Below are 26,426 nucleotides of genomic sequence, written 5' to 3' on the forward strand. Positions count from 1 at the left end.
ACACAGTATAACTGATCGTTTTTGGAGCATCACCTGCGACCAGCTTCGCGAAAGAAGCGGTGACACTTTCTACACAACCCACCCATCATTTTGCACGACAATGCGTGGGCGCACACAGCGGAAGCTGTGGCTGCTCGATGGGACTGGGACTGGAAAGTACTGTACCATCCACCATTCTCCCCGGACTTAAGTCCTTGTGACTTTGATTTGATTCCAAAGATGAAGGAACCACTTCGTGGCATTCGCTTCAGAACTATTCCAGAGATTCGACAGGCAGTAGAATGCTCCATTCGCACCATCAACATCGTGAACCACGAAAAGTACGACGAAACGAAGGATGGACGATGTACGCAAAGCTGAAGGCACATCTGAAGGCAATGAGCTTGGGGTCAACTGATCAATAACGGACGATGATTATCAGCCGTCAAAACTTTAATCCCGAGAAACCTTGACTGTGGCGTGACATGACGGCCAGTGTGGATGCCGCCACTTCAGATGTATTGTGCAATGTTTTCATGGGACGTAACGTGATGGTCAGTGGTAACTGTCCTTTAATCGCCATAGCCACATGTCTAGTGCCGTCTTAATTTGTGTTCTGTCTACCAGTATAGACGAATTTCGTTCAACGTTTTCTGTCAACCGAAGTTGAATAGCTACAATCGTTGAGTGCACGGAAACACATCTTTGGAAGTTGGATCGTGGAAACAAAGCTCTATGGAACGAAGTCCTGTGATGCGTATGCCCTCTGATGTTGGAGGACTACGTGACGTTGTTACCCTTATGAAATTTATGTTATCTTCAACTATTTATGTTGTGTAAAATTCACTTGTTATTCTATTTGCTTGGACTGTTGTAGGAGCTAGTCTGCTTCTGTAAGTTCTACGTTGTATAAATGCGAATCGTAAGATAGTCGTAGATACGCAAAATGGCGGCTGTTGACTAATTTTTCCTGAAGTCATTCATTTTTCCTCCTTTTTGCTTTTGAACTACCTAGACCTTGTGACCTGTGCCACGGGTCCTGCAGTTGTTATATTTGTGTACATTTACACAGAAGTTTTTCTTACCAGTCAGCTTCCGCCGTTAGTAGTTTAATCTTGTGAGCTTTGAGTTCTCAGTACAGTGAATCACCTTGTGTTATTAATAGATTAAAAATTCTGGAAAATATAGTGAAGCATTTCTGTAGTAGGGTCATTTTACGTGTTATTTGATTCAATTCATGTCTTTCTGAGTAAGTTACCGAGGAGAATAATGAAAGTACAGGTAATGAAGTTGGATGCAGTGAAGTTATGAAGTCACTACAACTAATAATTTATGCTTCTATATAATGCTGTAGCAGATTGGTGATTGTTATTCGTGCGGTAATATCACTGCTTTTAATTTGTGACAGATTGCCCGCTGTTGATGGATTGTAGTTAGTGCTATCCTTGTTGGGCTTAAAACGTTTTGTATTTGAATTGTTATTGTAACCGCTTTGGATACTAGTCCTTGACTGTTAATGGACGCAGGTATCTCTAGCGGTTGTTACAAAATTTTAGACAGCCTACAGACACTGGTAAATAGGCCTACATAAAACTTTCTGAAGCAACAAGGTTCAGCTCACTGTCCTCATGTAAGGCATACATGAATTAAGTTATTACTGGAGAGCAGAGTACCAGGATTATTCATTAGAATAATCAGTGTGGATCCTCATCTGCGCTGATAAACTGAAGATGGGAATGTGAAAACTCGTAATTTGATCCTCGATAATCATAGAAATTTTAGTGTATGTTAAATTCTGCAGTATCATTCCAAAATTGAGATGGGTTTTGTTTGAGTTACTGAAGCAAAATTATAATATAAATATTTTTAAGATATTATTGTGAACATCTTTGTTCTGCATACATACTGCAGTTAGTAATCATATTTAACAATATATTTCAATATTTTAATGTGTTGTGTGGGCTCTTTTATAGGTAAGAACATAAATTATGGCAGAAAAGACACAGACAGCACAAATGTCTATTAATCCTTGGCAGTATCCTCCACAGTATGGAATGTACAATCCATATGCTGGGTAAGTGTGTTCCATATAGCTCTAAGAATTGGTCCACAAAATTGTGGAACAGCGTGTATGCCGGGGAAGCACAGCTCTAAGAATTGCTAACTGTGAATGTTGTGTTTAGAAGTTATTGGTCTATGGTGAAAATATTTGATCTGAATTAAAATCTGCAGCATCAACAATTTATTTCATGTGACAGCCACTGTCTCCAACCATGTCTTTATTTGAAAAAGTCACATACATAATAAGTGTTTGACCAAAGTAGGAAATACGGAAGCGTCCGTTCCCACCCGTCTGCTTTGACCCATGACGTTACAAATATGGCGGAAACAAAAACAAACACACACACTTTCCACAACAAGCCTAATAACACTAACGGGACAAGCGCAGGAAATTGGGTGTTTTGGGTGGGGGCAAACTAAATATAAACAAATTTAGACGCCTTGCGTAGCTACAATGTGTAAGTGAAGACAGCCATGCATGAATATCCACCCACCTCCCCAGGGGTCGTAACCCCTGCAACCCATAGAAGATAAAGATGCCTCAGTAGCTGATTAGTGTTTTTTGTCTTTTTTTAAAAAAAAAAATCACGGGATAGAACAAACAGATCAGAAAGATAAATATAATAAGCTAAAACAGAAATTCGAGGAAACAGATAATTAAAATAAGTAATAAGTGTTTTTAAATAAAAAAAAAAAAAAAAAAAAAAAAAAAAAAAAAAAAAAAAAAAACAACTCACGAGATAGAACGAACAGATCAGAAAAGTAAATAAAATAAGATAAAACAGAACTGGAGACAGCCACACTCAAACCAAACTCCGCGCCGTCATGGCGTCACACACGACAACACCCTTACGTCACGGGTCAAAGCCGACGCGTGGGATTGGACGCTTCTGTCGACCCCTAAAGTCTAGGTAAGGCCAGTGGCAGTCATAGTATAGTTTGGTTAGTATTTGTAGATTGGTAATGTGTCATCATGTAGCCACTAGGATGGTACTTTTATGTAACCAGTGAGAAGGGAGAAAATGGGCAATATGTTGTCACGAAAATTAAAACCATAATCATATTCACTGTTGGTTTGAGATTCTGTTGTATTTCTTCACTGTTGTCAGGGCATTTCATAGTATTATTTTGTTGGGCATGTCATATTTCAAATTTGAACTTGTTGGTGGACCTGCTGTTTAGTAGTTATTACTTACTTTTTAATTTACAGAAAATTATAACAACAAATACAGATTGGCTAACCGCTAATGACAAGTTAGTTTTATTTTTGTATACAGGCTGAAGCAAAATTCACGCACTCAGGCTTCACAGCGCAACTGCTCACACGCCAGCAATAAAAAAATTGTGTCTCATGAAATTTAGTCCGGCGAGTACATCTGGCAGAAAAAGGACATTAAAGAGTGGCAATCAGGCAGCACCGTAACCACATGTTTAGTAACTACCTCTGTCAGCACATATTAGTTGTGCTGTACTGTTGGTGCAAGTGGATAGGGTTTTTGGTTACTAAACAGGAAGTCGGGGGTTTGATCGTGCATTAGAGGGGCAAATTTTTTATTTTTTTAATTTGCTAATTTCATTCTGATATTTCATATTAAACACCATTTCGTAGGTCACATGTATCCTAAATTTATAAATTTTTTTTAATGCTGAGCATAACAAATATGTGGTTGGACACACAAGAAATTGATAATTGAAACAAATGACCTGTCATAAGATAGAATAACTATGAAAAAAAATATCAATTTCGAGATGCTACAGATAATAGCACAGTACAATAACACATCATCTACTTGTCATTTATACTACATGTAGTATGATCTCTCAGATTTCGCGCATTAGCAACCAGTGACAATAATAGTGTCCATATTAATGACCACATGACCTTCACACCAGAATATTGTCCTCAGAATAACAGATGCTCAAAGCAACCTTCCTGTACATCCAAACATTGTTCTCCTCAATGGAGAGCTCTGGATCCTTCGCAGCAAAGCTGTGTCCACAGTAACAAGAGCAGCATGAACACATGCTACCAATTCTTCCACATTCATTGGCAGGGTGGAGTACATGTGCTCCTTCAGTTGTCCCCATAGGAAGAAATCCAGGGGATTTAGGTCAGGTGAACATAGTGGCCTACAACTGGATCTCCACGTCCAAGCCATTTCCCTGGAAATTTTCAGTCTAAATACTGTTGCACATTAATCCCAGAGTGTGGAGGTGCACCAGTATGTTGGAACCATATCCTCTGCCGAACATGTAGTGGAACATCTTCCAGCGCATCAGGCAGATAGTTTGAGAGGAATGCATGATACCTTTGTGCAGTCAGGCAACATGTAGGGACCCAAACACCTGTCATCCAATATTTCAGCCCAGGCGTTGATACCAAAGTGAACTTGATATCCACAGTTGTAAGTGAATGCTGCTTCATCTGACCATATTACAATGTTCACTAAGTCATCGTTGACTTCCTGTTGTTGTTGGGACCATTCGCAGAATTGCAACCGTAGATGGCGATCTGCAGGACGCAAGTGTTGCGTGAAAGCATAATGATACGGGTACAGTCCATGCTCGTGCAGCACGTTAATGATGGTACGTTGCAAGACACGCAGCTGCCTTCCTATGCAACATGTCGTTCGCTGAGGTTCTTGGTGTATGACCTCCAGAATAGCTTCCTCAGTAGCTGGAGTATGGCAAGTCTATGGACGTCATCAGTCACATGATGGTGGAAGGAGAGAACCTGACTCCCTTAGGTGCAGCTCCAGATAACAAAACATTTTAATCTGGATGGCTTTGATGAGGATATCTAACAGCATATTCACGAGTGGCAACACCAGCCCCTTTATCAGATGCACCAAGGACCAGAAGCGTATCCACATATTCGTTTGTATGTATGTCTACCACACTGGTTTAGAGGTTTACAATGAGAAAATTTGATACATGTATGCATTTGTATTTGAGTCTGTCACAGGTTTGTTACTCCATTTGCAACTAGTCTCTGTCTGGTGCACAGCACATACAGTATAAACACAGCATCAGTCCTGCATGCCGTCCCACATAATGCGCATTGCCCCTCTGACAGATATTGTTCTGCATGAGTCAACCCGACACCACTAATTGTGAAACCGTGAAATTTTCAGTTTCAAATTACACTGTTTCCCTAATGGTAATAGACGTGATGTTTCCATAATCACATAGATAGAACAATAATAAAATAATGCTTTGAGATACAAACTAAACAGCGTGTGGTTACCAGACTCGATGTTGAAAGGCATAGTTAGTGGGACCATGGTGATAACACATACAAATAGTAACCAAGTTTGGACATTAGCAGCAAAGCACATTGTTAGTCCTACTGGGAAAGTAACGCCCTAACAAAATGTAATGGACGTGAACAAAGCAAGTATAATAGTTGGTACTAGTCTATGGGATCATCGGAGGAGAGTACAAAGAAAACCGGTTTCGCATCTAGTAGATGAAGTGGTGTGAATAAATTTACGCCCATGACATGGAAAGGGCTGCTTTCAAAGCTGACCAATCTTCCATGCCTATGACTCTAGTATGTAAGTGCAAATGTTTTCTGGAGGACCCGCTGCAATCACTGTTGATGATTAAGATACCACATGTACTACATGTGCCAAATAAAAACGTGCCTCAACCCAGGTTCGAACCATCTTCTGCATGCTAACCCAAAACTCTATCCACTGCGCCAACTGTACAGTACAACAAATATGTACTGACAGAGGTAGTTATCGTACATGTGGTTACAGTGTTGCCAGATTGCCACTCTTTAGCATCCTTTTTCTGCTGGATGTACTCTCCGGACAAAATTTTGAGAGACTTTTTTTATCACTGGCATATGAAGAGTCGTGCTGCAAAGCCAGAGTGCGTGAATTTCGCTCCACCCTGTATAAAGTAAATTAGTATACATCTGTTACACGCGTTAGCCCTGTGGCCATTTGTCTATAAGAAATTTAATTAGCACAAAGCTTACAAATGATCGAAATATTCCACAAGAACATTATGTAACAATAGTAAAGGCTTATTTATTGTATTAACTAGTATCCAACCCCATGATGGTACCCACACTGAATAAAAAGATGTCGGATGAGGTCCACAATTACTCTATATGCCAACATTAATGATGAGACGTCGAACTTCAACCAAGCTACAGTGTACTTACGGCTTCATTCATAAACAGAAGCTAAATATGAAAAAAGCCAAAAGAATACTACCTACTACCTAATACACACTGTACCCAGAAAACCCAACAGCACAATTCAGTTTATTCCTCCTGCCAGGTGTGGGTTCAGGTATAAAAGACAATTATGGTGTCGTCTGTTAAAAGTGGTATAACAATAAGAGATATGTAGCCCTATATTAGATTCCGAATTGGTCATTGCTAACATCATGGACATAGAAAGCCTTAATCACATCACAAATATTGTGCACAATGTTATCAGATCTCTCCCTGCAGAGTGCATTTCTCAATGCTTGGGGAGAAATTTTATGAAAATCTGTCCTGTTAATGGTTTTTTAAGTTTTTATTGCTCTCACTGACAACCTTTACCTTATTGATAATTGAACAACCACAAAAGGCAACAGGGTGCAGTTATTTCTGAAAACCTTCATTCACCAGCTGCCATTTTCCACATCCGTAATAGGTAAAAGTTGCTTTAATATGAGGGCTATCCACAAAGTACATTACGTTTTGGAATTAAAAATAAAGTATTGGAAATTTTTTTTATTATATGCAGATGAAAGCCACACTTAAATACTACTTTTCTACATAGTTGCCATTTAAATTAAGGCACTTATCGTAGCAATGGACGAGCTTGGAAATTCCTTCGTCGTAAAATTCGTCCGCCTGCGCCTTCAACCACGTGGTTGCCTCTTTTGGGACAGAAAAGGTGTGATTTTTGTGGATTTCCTGGAAAGAGCACTACAATAAACTCTCAAAGGTATTGCCAAACTCTGCCCAACCTCAGAAGAGCAATGCAAAACAAGCGCAGGGGAAAGTTGGGCTCAAAGATCTTGCTGATTCACGACAACACCCGGGCCCATACGACAAATGCCACTCGTGAAGTTCTTGAATCTTTTAAGTGGGAGTTGTCTCCTCATTCGCCGTACAGTCCCGACCTGGCACCGAGCGACTTCCACTTATTCCCAGCAATGAAGAAGTGGTTGGCTATGCAGCATTTTGATGACGACGCACAGATTCAAGAAGATGTAACCACGTAGTTGAAGGCGCAGGCGGCCAAACTTTATGACGAAGGAATTTCCAAGCTCGTCCATCGCTACGATAAGTGCCTTAATTTAAATGGCAACTATGAAGAAAAGTAGTATTTAATTGTGGCTTTCATCTGCATATAATAAAAAAAATTCCAATACTTTATTTATTTTTGATTCCAAAACGTAATGTACTTTGTGGATAGCCCTTGTAGTTCCAAGGAAAAAGACAAGCACCACATAAATATATTGACCTTTTTCTCCACAATCTAAGAGGCAGTTACTAAACTTATAACCAATCACAATGAAAAACATCAGATTTTGATCACAAATAGGAACAAGCTCGCTTTCAAAGTGGATGTAACAGTAAGAGAATTTGCAAGTCATGACAAAAATTATAGAATGCAACAAATATGGATTATCACCTTTGTGTGATGGGTAGATTTTGGAAAAGCATTTGACTTAGTTTCAACAAAATCTCTGGTAGCAGGGCATTGGTGAGGCATGTATTAGTGTACTGAAGATCTCTGTTTATGTTGCAGGGTGTTTGTTAGGCCTATATTCGTGTGCTGAAGGTCTCTGTTCATGTTACAGATTTCATTAGACCTCATCATCATTTTGAGAAATTTAGAATGAAGAAAGTCTGTACTGGGAAAAAGAAAAAGGAATGTATTGGTACAAAGCACTTGATTTCATTTATAATGTTGTACTATTTACTTCTAGTGCAGATGAAGGTAGGCTTATCTTGGTGTTAATACCTAACCTCAAATCTCAAGCTGTGCAGTTTATTCCAGCAAATGGTGGAGATCAAATAACAATGTTGAAACCTTTGTTTAGGTGACAATAATATACAGTAAACATGGTTTGCTTAGCTCTTGTTTGGTTGCAAAAAACAATCCTTGCATTAGCTGCACAAACTAGTGCCTTACCAAATGTGTTTGCTGAAGAGAAATGATGTCTTGGTTGGCACTTGCACTATTCTTAAATTGAGTCTTTATGTTTTTAATTTAAAGTTCTCTGAAACAAATTTTGTTGTGATTTAAGTCCCATTGACTTGGAATTTCCTAATTTGAAAGTAAGTTGTGCAAAGTGTACTACTGAAGTTACGGTTGAGTGCACTCAACATATGTTAACATTCACCATCTGAAACATTGTTCAGGGGTCAGAATTTGGGGAAGAGGCAACATTGTTTAATTGTGGTTAAAGTACTAGTGCATAGGATTAAAATCTGTAAGCATCAGTAGGTTGCACTCAGATTGGTCTTGTAATTTGCATGACTCTTTCTGAATAACAACTTCCTACCAATTCTATAACAGTTATGTTGTATCATTAAATGATGTATTTATTTTTCAGTCAAGCGTATGGACATCCAGGTTATGGACATCCTGGACCATATTTTTACTACAATTCGGTAAGTAGATACCAATTTCATGTAATTTCGTATTGAGGTGATGATTAGTGTGATGTATTCTGTTAGGAAACATTAGTGTTATTCAGCAATAAAAATGTGTTCTAACCTTAAAGCTCTGGATATACACAGATTGCTGTATCTGAAATTTCCATTGAAATACTGACCAGAAAAAATGTTTGGACAAAATATATGAAATTGAACCCATGACACCATTTATTAATGTTAAAAAAAAAAAAAAAAACTTCCGTTAAGTTTTAATTTGGTACTTCGTGACTAGCCTTATGTACTTGGAAGAGATTAATCTTCGTGATTGAAAAGTCATTTGTGTTGCAATAATAAGGAAACTTCTATTCATGTTCATCACTCAAGAGTGAAGTGATAATTGTATTGAATGACTAGTGTAAAGCTGGTCACACAAAGTTAAAATTGATTTTCCCTGTGTCCATCTTCATTACAGGTGTGATTAAATCAGTAGTAAACTTCTTTCTTCCCTCTCATCTTGTGTTAATGCATTATGGAGTTCTCAAAATATGGGTTCTTTTTTTTTAGTTGGCATTGTTTGATCATCTATGGTCTGTTTAAAATTACTTCATAGTTTACGTCTGTCACTTGCTGCTACAGTGTTGCCACATTGGCTGCTGGCTGCCACTTGGTTGTAGATATCTCTCTCTCTCTCTCTCTCTCTCTCTCTCTCTCTCTCTCTCTCACACACACACACACACACACACACACACACACACAGTGTTACTTCACAAATGCAGTTAATGTGTAATGATGTGGAGCAGTGTTGAACCCAAAGTGCTCTGTCGATAGCTGATTTCAAGTGACTAGTGATTGAAGTGCAACAGGAGGATGCAGTTAATTGAATAAAAATGATCATCAGACCGTTTTGATGAGGTTTATATGCTAACCATTGTGTTAAAATTCATCACTGAGTGATGTTATATTTTTGACTGTGCTCACCCAGTTGCAGTAATGAATTGCAGCCTTCAAGAAATCGGTTTCACGCTGTATCATGTGGAGCTTCTCTAATGTAAACCAATCTCTGTGATTGCGATAATTGTGTATGTGATGTTGAATCGTGCGGAAGTATCTCTTTTAGTTAATGCTGCGTATGAAACAAGCGTATTTTGCACCATTATGTGAGTGATGTTTGTGGTGTGGTTAACGCATATGATGGAATATAAAATGAAAGTGCCAGTACCATGAATTGGGATCCAAACACATCAAGAAAGAATGGTGACCAAGAACTGGAAGTGAACTGAACAATTGTGACTGTTTGACAACAGCAAACAGTTCGGGTCTGACATTGTATGCTCTGATTATAGGAAACCAGCTAGGATGTGTGAACGTCCAGCTGTCAAGTAGTTTCAATCAGGCTATTGTGCTGATGTTTTCTGGCTGCCGCTTTCATGTTTAATCAATGTAAAATACTTACTACATTGGCTATCATTCCGATGTACATCAGATGTCTAGTTTTGATGTTCGTGTTCCCCAGTTAATTTAGAAATTTGATGAAGCTGTGTGGTTTTTAGGCTAGAGCAGTTATTTAGCTGTGTGATGGAACTTCAAAAGGTCAAAGAATGATACTACAAGTTTAGAATTGTGACTTAATAAATAAATATTTTTTCAGTTAACAGCTTTGGTGCATTATTTTTGTGCTCTTTAGCTTTTGTATATGTTTTAACTAATTTAATTAGGATCTGTGGTTCTTTGCAGAATATGGGATATAGCCACAGTGTGTTCGATCAGAATGCACATCATCAAATTCCACCTAGCACACATCAAGGTATGCTAACATTTTTGCATTTATTTTAGAATCTGTGTCTTAGTGATCTACAGGATATGCTGGAATTGTGTGTGTGTATAGTGTTTCCACTTGTAAATTGTACTGAATGTGAAATAGTGTACATTATGCTGTGATTTTTATCTTAATTTTATTGTAACTTTATGTGAATGTAACAACACACCACATGGACAAAAAGTAAAAAAAAACACTATACACGCTTGATATGTTGCTATGTCATCCTACCTTACAGATATATTTTATTTTTATATAAACTCTCAGATGTTCAGCATTTTTTAAGCACACACAGTAAACATTGTATTTCATTTGCTCCGCACCTTTCAACATCCCCCCTTAAAATACAATGTCTGTTTTTAATGGCTCTAAATCACAAGCTTCACAGATTTAGTTATCACACAGTCATGGTAATTGTTTCATAACAACATTTCTAAATTTCTCAAACTTTGATCTTTGTAGAGCTTTGGTCAGTATGTCTGCTAATTGTTCTTCCGTATATTTTATCTCGAATGAACCTTCTCTGTATTGTTCGCTAACATATTTTACATCTATATGATTGCGTCATCTAACCAACTGTCCTGATTTGATCATTTGGATAGCACTTTGATTGTCTACATGAAGAATGATTTTACTTTTCTTCTGGTTAATTCTTCTATTAGGGTATTGATGTGTTTTATTTCTTTGGTGCATTCTGCTGCTGAAATGTATTCTGCTTCAGTTGATGAAGTAGCTGTCACACTTTGCTTCCGAACACCAACTAATGGGAGCACCATTATAAAGAATTATGTATGCAGTTGTACTTTTTCTGTCTCTTAAATCTTCCGCATAATCGGCATCACAAACATTTAGGTGAATATTGTCATCTTCTTCACTTTCTTTTTTCTTATAGAAGAGACCATAATTCTTGGAACCTTGTAGATAACTAAGAGTTCTTTTTACATTTTTGTAATCCCTTTTCTTGGGGTCTTCTGTGAAGCGGGTCTGATAATTTACTGTAAATCCAAGATCTGGTCTGGTTTTACATGACAAATAAAGAAGGCTTTTTATGGCTTCACGGCATGCAAATTCAATGTGTTCGTTTTCTTGATTTTCTTCATTTGTGTTTCCCTCTGGAACCAATGGAGTCTTCATGGCCCTACAGTCAGTCATATTGAATTTTTCTAGTACTTTCTCTGCATACTGTTCTTGGTGTAAAAATATTCCATCCCCTGTCTTCATTATTTGTACCCTTAAATACATATCTGGATTTTCTACCACAACCAATTCAAATTTCTTTTTAAGTTTATTTAGTATATTTTCAATTTTCCCCAAGTCTTTTCCTATTATGATTCCATCCTCAACATGTATAGCCATATACATTTCTTCAGTTGAATCTTTAAATATGCACTTGTCTGATTTCAATTGAATTAGTCCTTCTGATTTTAGGAAATCTGTCGAAGTTTTATTCCATCTGGATGGGGCTTGTTTAAGTCCATACAGAGCTTTCTTCAAAACACAGATTTTTCCAGCTTCTTTGTATCCTTCAGGTATCTCCAAAAAAATTCTTCATCCAGTTTCCCATAGAGAAATGCTGTTTTGACATCAAACACTCTTATATGGAAATTTTTCTCTGCTGCCAGTACAAATGATAGTCCAATGAAGATATATATAGTACTGGGCTAAATAATTCCTTAAAATCTATATCCTTCTCTTGTTGACAACCACTGATAAACTAATCTGGCCTTATATTGTTCATCATCTTTGACTATAAAGATCCATTTGCTTCTTAAGATTTCTTTCCCTTCTGCTTCCTCTGGACTAACCAACTTCCATGTTTCATTCTGTTGAAGAGATCTCTTTTCTTCTTCAATTGCTTTTAACCAATTTTCTTTGTCTGGACCACTCATACATAATTCATATGTAAGTAAAGCTGTTTCGTAATCATTATATTTTACAGGTTTTTTCAAACTAGTTCTTTTCCTAAGCTTGTAATTTCTTGTGTCTTCATTGCATGTTATTACTTCTTGACTTTCTTCTCCTTGATTTTCATGGTCTTCTGTTTCATTTTTTGATTGCTAGTATCATTTGATAGTACACCAATAACAAGATTTGTCTGTAGAGTTTCTTTTGTCACTTTCTGCTCAAATTCAACATCTCTTGACACAACAGTATTTCTTCTTTCTGCATCAAACAGTCTGTAGCCATTTTACTTCATACATCTAGTTTCTTCAAGTAGGCTAAATTTTTGGCAAAAACTCTTGATCGAAAAATTTGAAGTCTTGACAGATCTCCTTTTCCCAAACCACTTCTCTGCGGGTATGGCACTTTGATAGTTGGGCTTTTATTGATTATGTAGCTGTGAGCACTGCCTCTCCCCATAGCTCTTTCTTCAGTTTGCTATGGAATATCATAGCTCTTGCCTTGTTCATTATTGTCAGATTTAGTCTCTCTGCTTTCCCATTGAGCTGAGGGCTATAAAGAATACTATAGTCTAGCACAATTCCTTTTCCTTCACACCAATTCTTAAACTCACGGCTGGTGTATTCACCACCTTTATCACATCTTATTTTTGACACTTTCGTATTGAACTTATTTTCACTTTCTAACACACATTTTCTTATGAATCTTTCAGCCTCTGACTTACATCTTAACAAGTAAGTTACACAGAAATGAGTGAAATCATCTAACACTGTCATGTAGTACCTATATCCATTGAATGTTAGGGTTCTCTCTCTCCACAGATATCAGTATGTATGATTTCAAGAGGTCTTGTTGCTCTTTCTGTCACAGTAGAAAATGGTTTTCTTGTTAATTTAGCTCTCACACAAGCTTCACACTATTGTTCCGCTGAGCATAAACTACACTATTGGCCATCAAAGTTGCTACACCAAGAAGAAATGCAGATTATAAACGGGTATTCATTGGACAAGTTTATTATACTAGAACTGACATGTGATTACATTTTCACACAATTTGGGTGCATAGATCCTGAGAAATCAGTACCCAGAACAACCACTTCTGGCGATAATAATGTCCTTCATACGCCTGGGCATTCAGTCAAACAGAGCTTGGATGGCGTGTACAGGTACAGCTGCCCTTGCAGCTTCAACACGACACCACAGTTCATCAAGAGTAGTGACTAGTGTATTGTGACGAGCCAGTTGCTCGGCCACCATTGACCACACGTTTTCAATTGGTGAGAGATCTGAAGAATGTGCTGGCCAGGGCAGCAGTCGAACATTTTATGTATCCAGAAAGGCGTGTACAGGACCTGCAACATGCGGTCGTCCATTATTCTGCTGAAATGTAGGGTTTCGCAGGGATCAAATGAAGCGTGGAGCCACGGGTCGTAACATATCTGAAATGTAACGTCCATTGTTGCAAAGTGTCGTCAATGCAAACAAGAGGTGGCCGAGACATGTAACCAATGGCACCCCATACCATCACGACGGGTGATACGCCAGTATGGCGATGACGAATACACTCTTCCAATGTGTGTTAACTGTGATGTCGCCAAACACCGATGCGACCATCATGATGCTGTAAACAGAACCTGGATTCATCCAAAAAAATGACGTTTTGCCATTCGTGCACCCAGGTTCGTTGTTGAGTACACCATTGCAGGTGCTCCTGTCGGTGATGCAGTGTCGAGGGTAACCACAGCCATGGACTCCTAGCTGATATTGTCCATGCTCCTGCAAATGTTGTCAAACTGTTCTTGCAGATGGTTGTTGTTTTGCAAACGTCCCCATCTGTTGACTCAGGGATCGAGACGTGGCTGCACGATCCGTTACAGCCATGCGGATAAGGTGCCTGTCATCTCGACTGCTAGTGATACAAGGCCCTTGGGATCCAGCACGGCGTTCCGTATTACCCTCCTGAACCCTCCAATTCCATATTGTGCTAACAATCATTGGATCTCGACCAACACGAGCAGCAATGTCGTGATACGATAAACTGCAATCGCGATAGGTTACAATCCGACCTTTATCAAAGTCGGAAATGTGTTGGTACACATTTGTCTTCCTTACACGAGGCATCACAATGTTTCACCAGGCAACGCTAGTCAACTGCTGTTTGTGTATGAGAAATCGGTTGGAAACTTTCTTCATGTCAGCACGTTGTAGGTGTCACCACCGGCGCCAACCTTGTGTGAATGCTCTGAATAGCTAATCATTTGCATATCACAGCATCTTCTTCCTATCGGTTAAATATCGCGTCAGTACCACATCATCTTCGTGGTATAGCAATTTTAATGGCCAGTGGTGTATTAGGAACTCTTTCACACATTCTCTTGATCTTTGAAGTATAGCTTATGCCTGGATGACATAGTTTCTTATGCCATTCTTGTTTTTCTTGTTGTGTCAGTAGTGACTGCATTCCTGATATAATGTTCACTTCATACAACCCATTTGTTTTTTGTCCTTTCAAAACAAGTATTTCACCTTCATAGATTTGAACAGAATGTTTAGAAAATACATCTGTACAATATTTTTCAGTGATTACATTTACAGACATCAGATTTCTGCTCAGTTCAGGAACATACATAACATCTTTTAAAACACAGTTATCTCTTACAAAGTTTCCTGTTGCAACTATTTTCATTGGTCCACCTTGTTTGGCAACTTTTACAATACTGTCATAATGTCTCACATTTGTTAACTGGTCCACTTCATTACACAAATGTCCTATACATGTGCCATCAACAACCATGACCATATCTTTCTTTTCATTGGCTTCTTGTGAAATCTTTCCTGTGTTACATTCATATGCAATATGTGCAGTATCTTCCATCTTCTTTTCTTCATCAGTGTCTTGTTTCTTGTTTCCTTGAGTGACTAGATCTTCTTTCATCCCTTCAAAAGTGCAAAATGATTTTCTTTCGCTGTCTTTGTTTTTAAAATAACAATCTTCTTCTTTGTGGATAGTCTTTTTGCAATGAGGACAGGACTTGAAAGATCTCAATTTTGGTTCTTGAATTTTATTTTTAAAGAACACTCTTCTTCTTTGTGATTATTCCTCTTGCATATAGAACAGTGTTCTGTCTTCTTAGACTTCTTGCATTCTCTTGCAAAATGTCCACAACCACCACAATTCTTACAAATTATATCGTTTATTTTTGTTAAACCCAACATCAAAGGCAATACTCTCTTCTTGATTATTGTTTTTCAGTCGTTCCTCTTCTCTTATAAGCTTTGCAATTAGATTTTCCATAGTCTTCTCACCACTGTGTGACGAATCCCGTGCTGGAGAAAACTGTTCGTATTCTTCTGGCAAAATAGACAATATCTTGGGTGGTTGTTGTGGTCTTCAGTCCAGAGACTGGTTTGATGCAGCTATCCATTCTACTCTATCCTGTGCAAGCTGCTTAATCTCCCAGTATGTACTGCAGCCTACATCCTTCTGAATCTGCTTAGTGTATTCATCTCTTGGTCTCCCTCTACGATTTTTGCCCTCCGCGCTGCCCTCCAATACTAAATTGGTGATCCCTTGATGGCTCAGAATATGTCCTACCAACTGATCCCGTCTTCTAGTCAAGTTGTGCCACAAATTTCTCTTCTACCCAATTCTATTCAATACCTCCTCATTAGTTATGTGATCTACCCATGTAATCTTCAGCATTCTTCTGTAGCACCACATTTCGAAAGCTTCTATTCTCTTCTTGTCCAAACTATTTATCGTCCATGTTTCACTTCCATACATGGCTACACTCCATACAAATACTTACAGAAACGACTTCCCAACTCTTAAATCTATACTCGATGTTAACAAATTTCTCTTCTTCAGAAACGCTTTCCTTGCCATTGCCAGTCTACATTTTATATCCTCTCTACTTTGACCATCATCAGTTATTTTTATCCCCAAATAGAAAAACTCCTTTACTACTTTAAGTGTCTCATTTCCTAATCTAATTCTGGCAGCATCACCCGATTTAATTCGACTACATTCCATTATCCTCGTTTTGCTTTTGTTGATGTTCATCTTATATCCTTCTTTCAAGACATTGTCCATTCCGTTCAACTGCTCTTCCAGGTCCTTTGTTGTCTCTGACAGAATTACAATGTCATCGGCTAACCTCAAAGTTTTTATTTCTTCTCCATGGATTTTAATTCCTACTCCAAATTTTTCTTTTGTTTCCTTTACTGCTTGCTCAATACACAGAATGAATAACATCAGGGATAGGCTACAACCTTGTCTCACTCCCTTCCCAACAACTGCTTCCTTTTCATGCCCCTCGACCATTATAACTGCGATCTGGTTTCTGTACAAATTGTAAATAGCCTTTCGCTCCATTTATTTTACCCGTGCAACCTTCAGAATTTGAAAGAGAGTATTCCAGTCAACATTGTCTAAAGCTTTCTCTAAGTCAACAAATGCTAGAAACGTAGGTTTGCCTTTCCTTAATCTATTCTCTAAGATGAGTTGTAGGGTCAGTATTGTGTTCCAACATTTCTACGGAATCCAAACTGAACTTCCCCGAGGTCGGCTTCTATCAGTTTTCCCATTCGTCTGTAAAGAATTCATGTTAGTATTTTGCAGCTGTGGCTTATTAAACTGATGGTTCAGTAATTTTCACATCTGTCAACCCCTGCTTTCTTTGGGATTGGAATTATTATATTCTTCTTGAAGTCTGAGGGAATTTCGCCTGTCTCATACATGTTTCTCACCAAATGGTAGAGTTTAGTCAGGGCTGGCTCTCCCAAGGCTATCAGTAGTTCTAATGGAATGTTGTCTACTCCCGGGGCCTTGTTTCGACTTAGGTCTTTCAGTGCATTTACTGCATTTTCGTATTTTCTCCTTTCATCAATTAAATTCAGTATCTCTACTGTTACCCAAGGATTTCTATTAGCCCTTGTCTTTTTACCTACTTGATCCTCTGCTGCCTTCACTACTTCATCCCTCAGAGCTACCCATTCCTGTTAATTGTTCCCTTATGCTCTCCCTGAAACTCTGTACAACCTCTGGTCTAGTCAATTTATCCAGGTCCCATCTCCTTGAATTCCCACCTTTTTGCAATTTCTTCAGTTTTAATCTACAGTTCATAACCAATAGATTGTGGTCAGAGTCCACATCTGCCCCTGGAAGTGTCTTACAATTTAAAATCTGGTTCCTAAATCTCTATCTTACCATTATATAATCTATCTGAAACCTGTCAGTATCTGCAGGCTTCTTCCATGTATACAACCTTCTTTTATGATTCTTGAACCAAGTGTTAGCTATGATTAAGTTATGTTCTGTACAAAATTCTACCAGGCTCTTTCATTCCTTACCCCCTCCCCATTTCCATATTCACCTACTACGTTTCCATCTCTTCCATTTCCTACTATCGAATTCCAGTCACCCATGACTTAAATTTTCGTCTCCCTTCACTGTCTGAATAATTTCTTTTATCTCATCATAAATTTCATCAATCTCTTCGTCATCTGCGGAGCTAGTTGGCATATAAACTTGTACTACTGTGGTAGGCATGGGCTTCGTATCTATATTGGCCACAATAATGCATTCAGTATGCTGTTTTTAGTAGCCTATTTGCATTCCTATTTTTTTATTCATTATTAAACCTACTCCAGCATTACCCCTATTTGATTTTGTGTTTATAACCCTGTATTCACCTTACCAGAAGTCTTGTTCCTCCTGCCACCGAACTTCACTTATTCCCACTATATCTAACTTTAACCTATCCATTTCCCTTTTTAAATATTCTAACCTACCTGCCTGATTAAGGGATCTGACATTCCACGCTCTGACCCGTAAAACGCCAGTTTTCTTTCTCCTGATAACACCATCCTTCTGAGTAGTACCCACCGGGAGATCCGATTGTGGGACTATTTTACCTCTGGAATTGTTATAACTTCAAGTTGAACAAATATATTTCAAGGAAGACGCAATACATCAAAGTCACAGATCAAGTAAAGAGTAAGACGTGTGTACCCTTTAACAGTCATATCATAACTGAGTCCAAGTCTAGCGGCTGCTGGCTGGCTGGCCGCTTAGGTGGCGCTGCTGCTGTATGGCTGGCAGACAGCGCCGCATGTAGAGGACGCGCGTAACTGTGTGGCGGCACTTTGAAAGATCAGCGAGTCACAACACTTTTCCCCCCTTTGAATTTTTTGTGCAGGTCTTGATGGAGGTGGCCTGTAGATTGCTAACGTCCATAGGTGGTGTTTGACTGGCCATAAAGTCTCGAGGAGGAGGCTTCCCATACAGACAGAAGTGTCCCCGATGATAACGGGTCGAGATGACAGGAGACGTGGGGGTCGAATCTGCTGGGGCCATGTGAACCAATCTGCCCGTTGCGGCAAGTCCGGTTGTTATAACAGGAGACATGGGCGATGTGTCCTCGTCCGTAGGAGGAGGAGGCGAGTAGAGTTGCTCTGACAGATGATGGTCTTCTGGTTCCTGCATGGGCACGTCTCCTGGTGGTGTCAGTTCTTGTGCTGGCACCGATATGACAGTGAGAGGACTGCGTTGTGAGTAATGAGAGATTCCAGTATCCCAAGCGTCAGGTAGAGCTGAAGGTGGTGTAGCGGCATCTGGAACAGGCGTTGCCGGCACACAAGGCCGAAGCTGGTCCGAATGACGCACTGCAACACCTGTGTCTGGATTTCACACAGGCGTTGGCCACGGTGTCGTAAGGTGCAGCCAGGACTCCATTTTGGCCGCCCTCCATATCCCCGTACCCATACAAGGTCGTTGGCGGTGAATTGGCCAAGCGAAGGCACCCGCGGCCTTGAGGTGGAAGGCCGCAGAAGATGAAGTAGTGTGCGGGGCTGTCGGCCATGTAAGAGCTCATCCGAGCTGTGGTCGCCCATGGGGGTGAAACAGTAAGAAGCCAGAAATTGGAGAAACGCATCATCAGCAGAAGAAGGCAGGAGTTTCCTCATCTGAGCCTTAAATGTGCGGACCAGTCGTTCAGCCTCACCGTTTGACTGTGGATGGGGCTGTGACATGCATGACGCCGTGACAGGCACAAAAATCCGAAAAATTGGGAGAGGCAAATTGCGGACCATTATCAGTAACAAGAGTGGAGGGAAGGCCTTCCAAAGAGAAAATGCGAGCTAGAGCATTGGTGGTTGCTGCGGTGGTAGGCAACATGCAGCGGACAATGAAAGGAAAGTTACAGTAGGCGTCAATAACGAGATGCCAATAAGTACCTATAGAAAGGTCCCGCGAAGTCAGCATGAATACGCTCCCAGGGCTTCTCAGGCGAAGGCCATGGTGACAAAGATGAGTTCGGGGCGGCGGCCTGTGACACACAAGGGCTGCAGGCAGCAACCATGTGTGCGATCGATGCCGGGCCAGTACACATGACAGCGCGCCAGAGATTTTGTGCGAGACACACCCTAGTGCCATTGGTGAAGGAGGTGCAAGACCGAAGCACGCAAAGACGCATGTACCACAACACGCGGCGAAGCATTTTCGCTGGAAAGGAGGATAACACCATCCCTAGCCATGAGGCGGTAATGCAAAGCGTAGTAGTTCCGCAAGGGATCAGAAGTCTTAGCAGACAGCCGATCTGGCCAACCCTTCTGAATACAGCATAAAACCTGGGAGAGGGTAGGGTCAGAACCCGTAGCAGCCGCCAGCCGGTCCTCAGTGATGGGGAACCCGTCCACAACCTGCTGCTTGGTAACATCCAGGTGGAAACACAAAAGTTCGTCCCTATCGAATGCCAGATCAGGACCCATGGGAAGGCGAGGCAGTGCATCAGCATTCGCATGTTGAGCCGTTGGCCAGAAATGAATCTCATAATTAAAATGAGACAAGTAAAGAGCCCAACGCTGGAGGCGGTATGCAGCCTTGTTTGGAAGTGATGTTATTGGATGAAACAAGGAAACGAGAGGTTTGTGATCCGTAACAAGATGAAATTTGGATCCATAGAGAAATACACTAAAAGTACGAAGAGCATAAATAATGGCCAAAGCTTCTTTTTCAATTTGAGAATACTTTTGTTGGGCATCCATGAGCGTTTTGGAGGCATAAGCAATGGGTTGTTCAGAACCGCCAGAAAAACTGTGCGCAAGGACTGCACCGACCCCGTATTGAGAGGCGTCCGTGGCAAGAACAAGATGTTGGCCAGGTCGATACGTAGCCAGGCATGGGCCTGTTTCAACATAGTCTTCAATTTCTGGAAAGCCGCATCGCATGACGCGGACCAGTGAAAAGGCACGTTTTTATGCAACAGGCTATGCAAAGGCTGAGCCACCGAAGCAGCAGACGGTGAAAACTTGATAGTATGCTATTTTCCCCAAGAAGGCCTGCAGTTCCTTAACAGATGTAGGGCGAGGAAGGGCATCGATCGCAGCGACAGTTTGCTGACGTGGACGAATACCATCCCAACCCCAAGTACATGATAGATGCCGGAAAAAATTTTGATTTCTGAAGATTACACTTAACACCGGCAGTCTGTAAGACATGAAAAAGTATGCGGAGATTTTGAAGATGTTCGTCAGTGGTGGAGCCAGTGACAACAATGTCGTCCTGGTAATTTATACACCCAGGGATAGTGAGCAATAATTGTTCGAAGAATCGCTGAAAGAGAGCAGGGGCGCTGGCTACCCCGAATGGCAATCATTGGTATTGATGGAGGCCGAAAGGTGTGTTAAGGACCAGAAACTGCCGGGAAGCAGCGTCGAGAGGAAGTTGATGATAAGCTTCTGACAGGTCAAGTTTAGAAAAATACTGGCCTCCAGCAAGTTTAGTGAACAATTCTTCAGGTCGAGGCATAGAGTAAATGTCAATAAGGCATTGAGCATTTACAGGGGCTTTGAAATCGCCACAGAGACGAATATCACCATTTGGCTTCGTAACGACAACGACAGCAGAGGACCATTCACTGGAAGTGACAGGAACCAAGACCCCTGAAGCAGTGAGACGATCCAGCTCCCGTTTGACCTGATCACGAAGGGCCACAGGAATGGGCCGAGTCCAAAAAAACTTAGGCCGAGCAGTGGGTTTAAGTGTGATATGAACTTCAAAGTCGTTTGCACGGCCTAACCCAGGAGAAAACGGGGACGAAAATGTCGTCGACAAAGAATCCAATTGAGCATAAGGAATAGCATCAGAGGCGATATTGACAGTCATCTATGGAGAACCCAAAAACGCGAAAGGTGTCAAAACCAAAAAGATTCTCCACATTACTATGGTCGACTACAAATATGGGAACAGTGCGAACGACAGATTTGTAAGATACCTCAGCATCAAATTGTCGCAAGAGAGAAATCTTCTGTTTATTGTAAGTCCGTAATAGCCCAGTGACAGGTGACAGGATTGGAGAACCCAACTGAAGATACGTCTGAGAATTGATGATAGTGGCAGCAAAACCAGTATCCACCTGCATGCGAACATCTCGACTAAGTATTTGGACAGTGAGGAATAACTTCCCTGAAAGGGAAGAAGTACAGTTGACAGACAACACAGAATCAGAATCAGCGTCACGTTCATGAACATCACGTATGCGGTCGGATTTGCAAACGGATGACACATGACCCTTTTTTTTTGCATTTGTGACGCACGACCCAACGTTGTGGACAATCTTCTTGTGAATGTTTCGTAAAACACTGCGGACATGAAGGAAGTTGCCGTGGGTTTTGCTGCAGTTTTTTAGAGGTTTGTTTACGGTTAGGCCGAGGCTGTACTTGGGAGCGTGCTGCGGCCACATTGGCCGACGGGGATATGCCGCACACTTCGTCAACATCGCACAGAGGTATTTCCCGACGTCACCCCATGCCTCTATTTGTGCTCCAGCGGCGCAAGAAATTTCAAAAGACTGAGCGATGGATAGGACTTCATCTAGAGTCGGATTTGCCAACTGAAGGGCACGTTGCCTAACTTCTTTGTCGGGCACCGATCGGATAATAGCATTCCGTACCATGGAATCGGCATAGGATACTTTGTGAACTTCAGTAACAAATTGACACTTTCTACTGAGGCCGTGAAGTTCAGCAGCCCAAGCGCGATAGGATTGATTCAGGTGTTTTTGACAACAATAAAAGGCAACACGAGAGGCTACCACATGCGTTTGCTTTTGAAAATAGACGGACAGAAGTGAGCACATTTCAGCAAAGGACAAATACGCAGGATCTTTCAAAGGAGTCAATTGCGACAACAACCGATACATTTGAGGTGAAATCCATGAAAGGAACAGAGACTTACATGTTTGTTCGCCCGCGATGTGAAATGCCAAGAAGTGCTGTTGAAGACGTTTTTCGTAATCAGACCAGTCTTCCGCCGTGTTGTCGTAAGGAGGAAAAGTAGGTAGAGACAACGACGAGAGACGCCTCGCATTTTATGCCGCGACGAAATCACGAATCGCATTTGTGAGAAGCATTTGCTGTTCTATGAGATCTTGCAATAGTTTCTCTAAAGTAGCCATGGAAACATGTGGGTCAACGATGGAAAAGAAAAATCACTACCTCTTTGCCAATTGTTATAACTTCAAGCTGAACAAATATATTTCAAGGAAGACGCAATACATGAACGTCACAGATCAAGTAAACAGAGTAAGACTTGTGTACACTTTAACAGTCAAATCATAACTGAGTCCAAGTCTAGTGGCCGCTGGCTGGCTGGCCGCTTAGGTGGCGCTGCTGCTGCATGGCTGACAGACAGCGCCGCATGTAGAGGACGCGCGTAACTGCGCGGCGGCACTTTGAAAGATTGGCGAGTCACAACAGGAATATTTTTAGCCAAGAGGACGCCATCATCATTTAACAATACAGTAAAGCTGCATGCCCCCCCGGGAAAAATTACGGCTGTAGTTTCCCCTTGCTTTCAGCCATTTACAGTACCAGCACTGCAAGTCTGTTTGGGTTATTGTTACAAGGCCAGATCAGTCAATCAACCAGACTGTTGCCCCTTGGTATCTTGCGTATGATCATAATATCTGTCATCTTTTCTGACTGGAGATGATTCAGTTCAAATACTATATTCTGTAGTGCCCTTATATTACTAGCTATGTCTTTATCATACTTGAAACTATAAAATTCTTGAAGCAACTGCTGAGTTCTTTGAGACGCATCTCTTTTGTAAATCTCTTTAAGTTTATCATACAATGCCTTGGAAGTTTCACAACACAGTACATGTGGCTTTACCTTTTTATCAATTGTTCTCATTATAAAATGTTTTGCCTTGCTGTACATTTTCTGCCATTTTTTCTGTTTTTCTAAAGTTTTCCAGTGTTTCAGTCCCATCCACAATATCACACAGATCTTGCGTATTAAATAATATTCTAATTTCAACATTCCATAGATTGAATGTCCTACTGTCTTTAAGCACTTGTATATCACGAAATTCTTAGTTTTCTTGAAACATCTTTAACTGTTTTTCTTCCTTATTCATGCCTTCTATTTTTTAGCTTTTCTATTTTCTTATTGCTCTGGGCCCATAACCTGCTGTGATTTTTGTCTTAATTTTATTGTAACTTTATGTGAATGTAACAACCCACATACATAGACACAAAGTAAAAAAAAAACACTATACACATTTGATATGTTGCTATGTCATCCTACCTTACAGATATATTTTATTTTTATATAAACTCTTAGATGTTAAGCACAATTCTTTTTTCCCCTCTTTTTTTAACACAGTAAACATTGTGTTTTACTTGCTCCGCGCCTTTCAACACATTATCAGCAGATACGCAATATGTGAGAACTATATGTTTACATTTCTAACAAGATAGTGGTGGCCCAGATTCGTATTTACACATTAATGGTCCTTTTTTTATGGAGGCATTTGTGTTTTTTTTTACATTCTCGATGACTAAAAAAATATCCGAATTATTATTTCGTGGTGGTGTTTTATTTTGTAACTGCGTTTTACCCTTAACAGTGACAGATTCAATGAACTTAAAAGTACCGTCATATTTTTCCCCACTAGGGGAATTGTGAAGTTTCATACTTTCATAGTTTTATATAATGACATTATTTGGAATAAGTGTAGTTTTTGGGATAGGGTAGTTGTGGGAATGTCACCTTTTTCTCTGACCAGGTGTTTGAGTTGCAGCTGCCCCTTTAACCCTCTGACAGCTTGTAATGTCCTTCTCCTTGGCATTGTAAGCTTGTTATTTATTGTTTATGATAGTAGTATTTACACCATCCCATTGTATTAAAGTTGATAATTAATGAGAAAATACAAACATAAAATAAAACATAATTTGCCGCACGACACTATTTGACTGTCATCAGTTGCTTGTAGTTACTAACTTTTGACTTTATATTTACATTTCCCTGTTGTCAAAGAGAAGTTTAATGACAAATCTAAATATAAAACACAAAGAAGTAAATAAATGTGAAACATATTAAGTAGAATGTAATGTTCCCTTTTTACCTGGTACATCACTAAGACCACAGTAACCTCTAACTGTATTTTGAGAATCTAGTAGCATTTCGTGCTTTACTTAAGCACATTGGACCATAGTGGCAATGAGTAAATTGCGACTCAGGGTGGCAATGAGTAATATGTTTGTCAGTAAACAAATTATCCAGTTAATAAGTACTTTAAAACAAATAAATTTGTAATAACATAATGTGAAAAGGGAATCTTTTTTTCGTTTATTTGTAAGTTAGCTTTGTAAAATATAGGTACGATAGTTAAGTCTCTTCCATGTTAAAATTTGCCACACATAGTAACTTCTAGTGCAACGTCAGAGGCCTGTTCAAAAACCTTTCTAATGATATGTCATCCACACTTGTACATTAATATATGTTGAGAAAAAGGGATAATGACTTACAAAATAAAGTGTGTGATTACAGTTAAGGCATGTGCTCATGTAACTTTAACACTTAATAATTGAATTTGTTAGATTTTCGGCAAGAGGAGAATGAAGGTGGTACACCAGGTGGTCAGGCATCACCAGATGAAAATATTTGTGGCCAGCGGAATGAAATGCCACCACTTCCTCCTGGTCCTCCTCCACCTGCTAACCAGAACTATCTTTTGCCAACACCACCAGCCTCAGCTGTCACATCCAGATCACCTCAGTTCTACAATCAACCAGGAAACACGAGTATGTAGCCATTCAGTTGTATTGAAGCTAATTTTTACAATTACTACTGTAGTAAATAAGTACTTCACCTCACAATTTGTAATTTTGTTAGTATTTGAGCATGTTATTCTGTCTTGTCACATGAATTACAGGGTGATAAGAATTTTTCTTTGCAGCATATGGTCCCATAAAATTTAGTCTTCCAAATAAAAAGCCCGGGATTGGTTTCAAGCCGTTCAATAACAGTGGAGCAAGCAAGAAGAAGCGTAAGAATAAAAATAAGAAGAATGCACAAAACCTTAACAATTCTCTCAGTGAAAACTTTATGCCCAGTTCACCAGGTGGCCTAATGATACATCCTCCCCCTCTTCCTCCAGGCGACAATACACCGCTGTTTCCTTCTTTGCCTCCTGAACCGGCGCCCCCGTCAGCAATGCGTGAAAAGTCATCAGAAGAGGCCGAGGTAACAAATGCGGCTGCAGAAGAAGATTCTGGAAAACCCTTTTCTGTTTCTAAAACACTACAGGAGCGGGCATCTGCTGCTGTAAACCACGCAGAGACACACCAGTATATGGAAGCACTCGCACGAACTGCTCAGTCTGTCATAACAGGTGAATGGCCGGAGTCTCTAAAGTGAGTATTCTTTTAAATTTAACTGCTAAAACACAAATTATTATGTAATTGTTTGTCTATCCCTTGAAACCATTTATGTCAATTTCTGATAGCATATTTACAGAAATCGTAATTAGTTACTGCAGCATTTATAAAACTCTTGTGAGTGTGATTTATTTTTCCAATTCATGTATAATTATGTTAAAATTTCTTCCACAACACATTTTATGACATGGTTCATCTATTCAGAAGTATTAAAAATTAACTGTTTAAATATGTCTCAGGTTCTTCCATATGACTGAGGATCTTAATTCGTGACTGAACTGTAAGAGATTTAAAAGTAATTTGCATGAAAATAATTGTTTGGT

The 26,426-nt window shown here is 39.9% G+C and overlaps 1 protein-coding gene across 2 annotated transcripts in view; it reads left to right on the forward strand.

Moving 5' to 3' along the window:
* Positions 1–715: 715 nt before the first annotated feature.
* The window catches only part of LOC126475372 (leukocyte receptor cluster member 8), a 71,536-nt gene continuing 45,825 nt past the window's right edge, over positions 716–26,426 (forward strand). Inside the window, exons 1-7 of one of the 2 annotated variants that reach the window (XM_050103190.1) lie at positions 716–872; positions 1,953–2,053; positions 8,617–8,674; positions 10,394–10,463; positions 25,264–25,467; positions 25,623–25,712; positions 25,824–26,079. In XM_050103190.1, the coding sequence (XP_049959147.1) occupies positions 1,968–2,053; positions 8,617–8,674; positions 10,394–10,463; positions 25,264–25,467; positions 25,623–25,712; positions 25,824–26,079 (764 nt within the window). In that variant the 5' untranslated portion in view covers positions 716–872; positions 1,953–1,967. Of the gene's footprint in view, positions 873–1,952; positions 2,054–8,616; positions 8,675–10,393; positions 10,464–25,263; positions 25,468–25,622; positions 26,080–26,426 lie in introns of both variants that reach the window. The other variant, XM_050103189.1, reaches the window with a different exon arrangement.

Source organism: Schistocerca serialis, chromosome 4 (genome assembly GCF_023864345.2).
Source record: "Schistocerca serialis cubense isolate TAMUIC-IGC-003099 chromosome 4, iqSchSeri2.2, whole genome shotgun sequence".
Classification (NCBI taxonomy): Eukaryota; Metazoa; Arthropoda; class Insecta; order Orthoptera; family Acrididae; genus Schistocerca; species Schistocerca serialis.